Consider the following 7,636-nt stretch of genomic DNA (forward strand, 5'->3'; position numbering starts at 1 on the left):
TAACTAGATGTCAAAATAATACCTAACTACGATATTTAAAGTACTTTGTAACAATTAATATTTTGACGTGTAGTTACTATTAAAATTGACCCATGTAACTATCACCGCGTTTAAATTACTAACCAACTATTAAATCATGTATGCACGCCCATGTAATATTATTAAAAAAGAAACGTGTTACACCTGGTTTAGTCTGTCCAAGCGAATGTGAGTGAATGTTTAATATAATAACCTGTAATATTTTTGTATGCCTAATGTCTAGCCGGACAGTCAACTATACTTATTTTGTACATACCAACGACTATACAACCTGTGTTTTCACAAATAAATGAATTATTATTGTTTTGGATATCTATTTTAGACTCTCGCCTCTCCCAAGGCTTAATTAATCTTGAATTTTTAAATGGAGAGGCGGTATTCCGCCGCAATGGCACAGTTGGCCGGGGTTAGGGACTCAGGTTCAAGAACCGGCGAACAATACGTGTCGTATCGAGCAGGACCGCCTTCTGCATTTGTGCTGGAAGCGATTATTATTATTAACAAAAGTTGTTGCTTTTGATGTGAGTTACATAGTCCTGCGAAGTTGTTATTATAAATAACCCTGTATAAGTAAAAGTTTCCTTTGTGTAAGACAATAAAGTCGATTTTCATTTATCTTTCGCAGATGGTAATTTTCGTGTTCTGGTGTTACGCGTGTAAATTCCTTCCCTCGGCCATATCCATATTAACTCTGTACGGATTTACGCTGCGAGAATTCTGCGAGCAAATATCGACAGTGACAAACGCGACATCCTGCTGGATAGTTTACCCGATAAACGTGGGCAATTATACAGAGAAACACGACTTGAGTTTACGCAGCTGGCACGGCTGGGGCGATCATTTTTACGATGGCTTCTTTCTCGCACAGCACATTACTCTTGCGTTAATTACTCTGCATTTAAGTAAGTATATAATTAAAATTCTTAGGTTTTCGCGATTATTTTTGAAACTATTTTTTCTCATGTCGCACTGTTAATACAATAATGTATTAACTCAAAAATTGTATTTATTACAGAATTGATGAAAAACGAATTACTTCCTGTGAAAGATCATTAAAATTTATGTATAGGTTAAAATTTATTACAGACATCTAAACAATTTCCTACGTTGCCAAATATAGTTATAAGTAGAAAAGAAACATTTCATGTTTTTGAGTAAAGACTGTTGCGTCCAGAACTAGCTTACAAAAAGTTTCTAATTTTGAGTTAAATTCTTTCTCTTAATATTCTAACGGCACTTGTACTGACGTGAAGAGAATTAAATTTTACTTTCAGTAATAGTATAATCATGAATTTCACCTATTTTGAGTTATAATACTATTGTAATAGCAGTGCGATATGTCGTCTAAATTTCAAAACCTCGTAACTCCGTTTTTGGATGTATGTCTTTTTTACTCTTCAAACGCAATATCGGGCTATTACAGCTTAAAATACAATATGTTTTAGTTATAAAGTAAAGGTTCAATCCATTGACTTACAAATAAATGGACGACGGGTCTAATACAAAAACCACGACAAAAATGTCCCAAGTCAACCTATTTAAACGTAGTGACATGTAAAGGAATATGAAAAAGCTAAAACGTTGTTTAAATTGTAATGTCCTCGCAGTACTGTCTAATTTTGCTTGCTTCGCTGTCAGTCGAACAAACGAAGACTAAAGCGTGAATGACGCTCTGTATACGATTTTAGCGCCCTATAAGTTCGGACACCTTTTAGCGAGGACCCGACGTCCATATAATTGTAAGTCAATGGTTCAATCATATATTGTCATGTAAATTCCTAGTAATTCTGTCTGCCTACTCAAAAGTTCACATTAATGGAGGTTTCGAGGTTTACGAATTTAGCTGACGAATGAGGCTATCAGCGCAATAGTGGTGTAATCCACATTCATTTTTTTTAATAAAAATTTGTGCACATTTGTCCTCCATCTCACCTGATGGAAAGTGACGATGAGGTCGAGGATGTAGCATGATACCTAAATAAAGCCTCTCGCCTTGAAAAGGTCTAAGTTATAGCGTTCGGGGAACAAGTCTGCAGGCAGGGACTTCCGCTCCCAAGCCGCTCGCCATACAAATGTGGAAGCGAAACGCTTCGTACGAATCCGGGGAATATCCACAACATAGGGGTGGAACCCCCGTCCACGTCTAGTCTCCCGATGATGGAAAGGGGAAGGCGGAATCAAATTATGCAATTCCATCGCACACTCTCCGTGATACACCTGTATAGGGCCCGAAACGTCGGTTTGTTTGAAAAAACAAATATACGCGATTTAAATCCGGAAAAATAGTTTCATTTCCTATAAATACGTAATAATTTTACTGCCTCCGTGGTCGAGTGGCTTGCACCACGGTTTTCGTGGGGTCGCCTACTCTAGAGGTCCCAGTCTCAATATCCGACCGGGTCAGTGTAGAGAAGTAACGTTTCTATATTGTCTCGGGTCTGGGTGTTTGTGGTACGTTGTTTCCGATTTCCATAACACAAGTGCTTTAGCTACATACTTAGAGATCAGAGCGACGTATGTCATGTTGTCTAATATTATTTAATATTATTATTTTTATTTACTTATAATTATTTTATATTTCGATGTTTTTATAATACCAAGTGAACGGGCCGAACAACCGAACAACTCGTGGGCCTGGTGGTATCACATTGAGATATAAGTTGACAAGTCTCATGTGTAAAAAAAATATTATTAAACTTACAGTACCATTGTAAAAAAAAACAATTGAATATTATTTACGTTTACCCCTATTGTACTGATAGCCTCATATATTCTGACGCAGCCGTGACCATGGGACCTGTAAAGGGTCCGAAAAGTTGGTATGTTTGAAAAAACATATGTATACGCAATTTAAATCCGAAAAAATTGTTTCATTTCCTAAAGTATTGAATTTACTTGTCAAGGACAATAAATTAACAAGTTGTCTCGTTAGAGTACTACGTCACTGATATATACATATAATAACAGTTAGCCTATACATAGTCCAACTGTTGAGCATGTGTGCATTTCTTCTGGATGTTTTCCTTCACCGAAAAGCTCATAATAAATTTCAAATTTAAATTAGCACATAAATTCCGAAATGCTCAAAAGGGCAAGCCCAGATTCGAACCCCCGGCTCTGCTTGAGAAGCGATAGGTCAAACCATTTAGCTACCATGATACGTCACTGGTATGCCCATTTTAATGCCAGTTTACATGCCGGTTTAATCTTCGATGATATTAGGTATCTTTATCTTGCTATTCGACCTCTATTACCCAGTAATAATTTTGTTAAAACCACTCATAAACTCGGCAATCCTGTGACGTCACAAAGGACAACCTGGGCATTTACAGAGCATGTTTTGCTGTTTTTTTATATTTTAAAATTATAACGTTACCTTTTTTATTTTTTTTAGTTAGATTTGTGTAAAAAAAAACGTGAAACTCCATACAAAATATTCTTTATTTTTACAGTTGCAATATCGATATGTTTCATTCATCGACACCATTCAATTTGGCAAAAGGGCTTTTGGACGAATATTGTTTGGACTGCGACCGTAGTGATTTTGTAAGTTTATTTTTCATATCTTCCAATGTAATCTAATAAAAGTTTATTGTTAGGGTGAATGCTTGCACGGGAACACAGTCTGATTTTTAATGAACTGGATTTTTTAAATTAATTTATTTATTGAACATTGGCTTACAAAGGTACGAATAATTGAGGCTATCAGCGCAAAAGTGGTGTAACGCACTTTTTTTCCTGTCATTCATTCTTTTTCTATTGTAAATAATATTACTTTAAATGATACCAAATATATAATTATTATAGTTATATGCTATTTTCATTTATAAAAAATAATAATAATGAAATATTTTTCACACATGAAAATAGCATCCAAATATAAAGTAATTATGTACTTTGGTATCATTTAAAATAATATTGTTGAAAAAAAAAAGTGGGTCACACCATTTTTGCGCTGGTTGCGTCAATTAAGGAATTCGGAACGTAATAAACTTAAAATAAACCCCGCCATTTTTTTATTTTCTTTTCTTTCTAAATTAGCTGGACCAAACTGATGTTTATTTTTTTTATGTACGTTTATTATTGTGTTGCCACTTTTAAATGACAAAAAAAAATGTTGTCGAAGTGATTCAGAATGTATGAAAAATTCATAATTGTTTTTCTTACAGAATAATCCTCCAAACAATCTTCAGCGCGACGATATCGAGCTACAAATATGGCGAATGTGAACAATGGGACTTGTGTGATTATCAGTACAATGTGCCGTGGTCCCTCATAGTGGCGTATATCATCTCTATTTTGGGTACCTTCGCGCTTAACGAGTTTATTAAGTGGCAGGAAATTAAGTAAGTACCATGTTGTAAAATACAGTTTTAGATCCTTATTGTAAACAACACGTTGCAAAATTTATTAGAGATTTATTACGAAAAACACATTTACTAACGGTTGAAAAACGGATTCTTAGTGTGAGTGGGTTGATTAAGAAAGATTACTGTTTTCACAGTTGGAGACTTAGTATTTACAACACAGTTTCATTAATGTGCGACGAATATCACAGTTGTGAGATTTTATGTTAATTATATTGTTATTTTTTGTTAATTTATTGTTAATTATGTTCTTCGATAAACAATATTTTAAGTCGCTTCGTTCTGGCGTCGAATTAATTTTTAGGTAACGTAAACAAAAGAAATTGTAATCTGACAAACTTTGTAATTGGCTATGTAAGTAGATTATTCAGAATTGTAAACCAAATTTAAAACCTGTAAAGTTTGCAAATAAATAAATAAAAATAAAAACCAAGTTACGGGACGAACAAGTTCTCGGCCTGCTGGTAAGCGACGTGTTTGTCCATAACAGTTACAGTACCACACAGAGCTTTAAATCAGAAAGATCTGCGCCCGTCACCTGACTCATAGGTTGACAAGTCAAAACCGGAACGCAGTAATGCTCACATTACTGCCTAGCGGCAGAACTAGGTAAGGTGGCAGTAATACCCTGGACGAATTCTTTCACAAGGAGCTCTACAGCTACTAAATGTTGTGGACACAGCTCATACATACACACAACTTATGTAGCACGATAAACCCTATAATATAATCATTATTTCCAGAGTGGATAATCGGAACCAGAGGCGCGCTCGACTGGACTTCGGCACCAAACTAGGAATGAACTCACCGTTCTAAACGCATTTGGATCTAGTCAATTACGCTTAGTGAAATTTTATAATTTATTTGAAATTTTAAACATGTATTTGGTCAAGAGCACGTCAAGTTTGATAATTAAGGTGTACATTCAACTCTATACCGTTTACAACAACAATGGTCCATTTTACTGCATCTGTATCGTATTTCCTTGTTGTGATATCCTACCCCCCGTTTTTAACAATTTCTTTCTGTAGTAATTACATTAATCATAAAGAAGAATAAAGAAGCACAAGCTTCCTTTATAGTAAATATCGCTCTAAATGAAGTCTGCCACCGGAAACCACCGATCAAATTCCGATTAACAAACGCGTGTCGATACTTCCTCTACCCGAATCAAACTTTCTCCCGTACTAATACGGTTCATTTCGCTTGGGTCGAGCGGCAGGACACTGGCTTTATTTCAGAATTCATTTTTTTATAAATGAAATTGAAGCCATTTGGAAACTGTATATCGTATACTATACGTGTTGTATTTAGTTCAGTTGATATACAAAAATCATTGGTATGTGTAAAGTACGTATTGAATACAGCGGTTTTATTGTAAAATTTCGAGGTAAGTTTGTGTTTTTTTTCTATCGTGAAAATTTTTAAGAATCATGTTTTCACACCGTATACTAATCAGTGTATATCCTAAATTTGGTATATAATTTTTCCATAGTGATTGATTTAACACTTTCGCTGTTATGCGGAACCAACCAAAGCCATTCGAGGTTGTATCGACACTGCATGTTAACACTTGTGATATGTACGGTTATTTGTAAAATATGTACTATTTAGTCATTGACTTACAAATAAATGGACGACGGGTCTAATACAAAAACCACGAAAAAAAGTCCCAAGTCAACCTATTCGAAATTTAAATTGTTATGTCATCGCAGTATCGCGCTGTCCGTAGAACAAATGAAGACTAAAGCGGAGTGTCGCGCTCTGTATACGATTTTAGCGCCTTACAAGTGCGGACACTTTTTAGCGCGGACCCGACGTCCATATAATTGTAAGTCAATGTATTTAGTACATATTTTACAACCTCGCAGGACTAATCTACGATTATCATAAACAACAACTTTTGTTCTAGAAAAAGTTTTCTTAAAAAGATTATATATGTATATAACAGTTCTGCAATATCAAAATTCAAAATCTAATACGAAAGCTTGTCTTTACCACGTTGTACACCCACAATACACGTTGAACAGCTGAACCTGCGGAAGCGCTAAGATTACTCAGACAAAAACTCCAATGAGGTAAAAGAAGAAGAATCGCGGCTTTGGCGGAATCATCCTTAATATAGTTGGACTATAACCAGCGATCGCAATTGAGAGCGTTAATTGTGCGAAACTAAAGAATAATGTGGACATTCCCTTCTACAAATCCCGTGAATTCTCGGAACTGATTATAATAAGTTCAATAGGCGTATTATTTATTGAAATTTATTGAGATTTGATATTGAAATTTGCATTGGCGACAAATCATTCTTTTCTATTAAGTATTTGCTATATTATTGTCTCAAAAAATAATATTGCAGTTGTGTTTCTGCAGGTGCTTGCGTATTTAAATTCTTTGGCTATTTAAAAAATAAACATGAGAAAATAATCAAGTAAAAAAAAAGGAATTTTATACACATTGATGGCGAAATTGGTTTGTCAACGTTAAGAAAACGTTAGGTAAATTTAACTCCCTTAAAAAATTAACTCCCTCAGCCCAATTCTGATCACTAACTACAACACACAAAAATTTAATGGAAAAATGTCCAAAGTGTCCAGCTTGATGTGCTCTTGACTGTAAAGGCTATGAAGTAAAATAATTGTCCTCGCCGACATATTGCGGAATTATAAAAATCTATTTACACATTTCAGCCTTCACAAATCATAACGAAGCCAATACAAGGTTGAATTTAAGTATTTATTTTATAAGAAAAAATGTGAAGTACTTATAACGGGCCTAACATTATGTCACTATTTTGTACTTATTTATAACTCTATGATACTGTTTTAGACGGACTATTGTTGTTTAATAAACAAAACAAAAGTTACATGGCTTTTTTTTGTTTACTCTCAAAATCCAGTGTGACAACGTTGTAGCGAGATATCTTTTTTATTGTTAAAAAATATCCACTCTCCATCTCACCTGGTGGAATTTGACTATGAAATCGACGATAGAGCATGTACACTTAAGGCTCAATTGATATTGCGGCAGAAAGGAATTGAAGCGAATTTTTGTAACGATAAATTATCTATAACGATAAATTAGCTTCCATTGCCTACTGCGGCAATGTAATTGCGCCTTGCGCCCCGCTTTTCCCGGCCAATTTTATAAGCTCGTTGGCCAATTGGCTTAGTGTGTTGCTTAAAAATGGAACTTAATGTAAGCTAGACATAAAAACGTCGGCAGTGACG

The 7,636-nt window shown here is 34.8% G+C and overlaps 1 protein-coding gene across 3 annotated transcripts in view; it reads left to right on the plus strand.

Moving 5' to 3' along the window:
• Positions 1-5,712, plus strand: part of LOC113239973 (transmembrane protein 94) — a 79,301-nt gene extending 73,589 nt beyond the window's left edge. For all 3 annotated transcript variants that reach the window (XM_026477162.1, XM_026477163.1, XM_026477164.1), the window contains 4 exons: positions 665-941; positions 3,492-3,585; positions 4,209-4,385; positions 5,150-5,712. In XM_026477162.1, the coding sequence (XP_026332947.1) occupies positions 665-941; positions 3,492-3,585; positions 4,209-4,385; positions 5,150-5,222 (621 nt within the window). In that variant the 3' untranslated portion in view covers positions 5,223-5,712. The remainder of the gene's footprint in view (positions 1-664; positions 942-3,491; positions 3,586-4,208; positions 4,386-5,149) is intronic.
• The last annotated feature ends 1,924 nt before the right edge of the window (positions 5,713-7,636 follow it).

The sequence above is a fragment of the Hyposmocoma kahamanoa genome, unplaced genomic scaffold (assembly GCF_003589595.1).
Source record: "Hyposmocoma kahamanoa isolate Upper Pololo Valley unplaced genomic scaffold, ASM358959v1 119, whole genome shotgun sequence".
In the NCBI taxonomy this organism is placed as follows: domain Eukaryota; kingdom Metazoa; phylum Arthropoda; class Insecta; order Lepidoptera; family Cosmopterigidae; genus Hyposmocoma; species Hyposmocoma kahamanoa.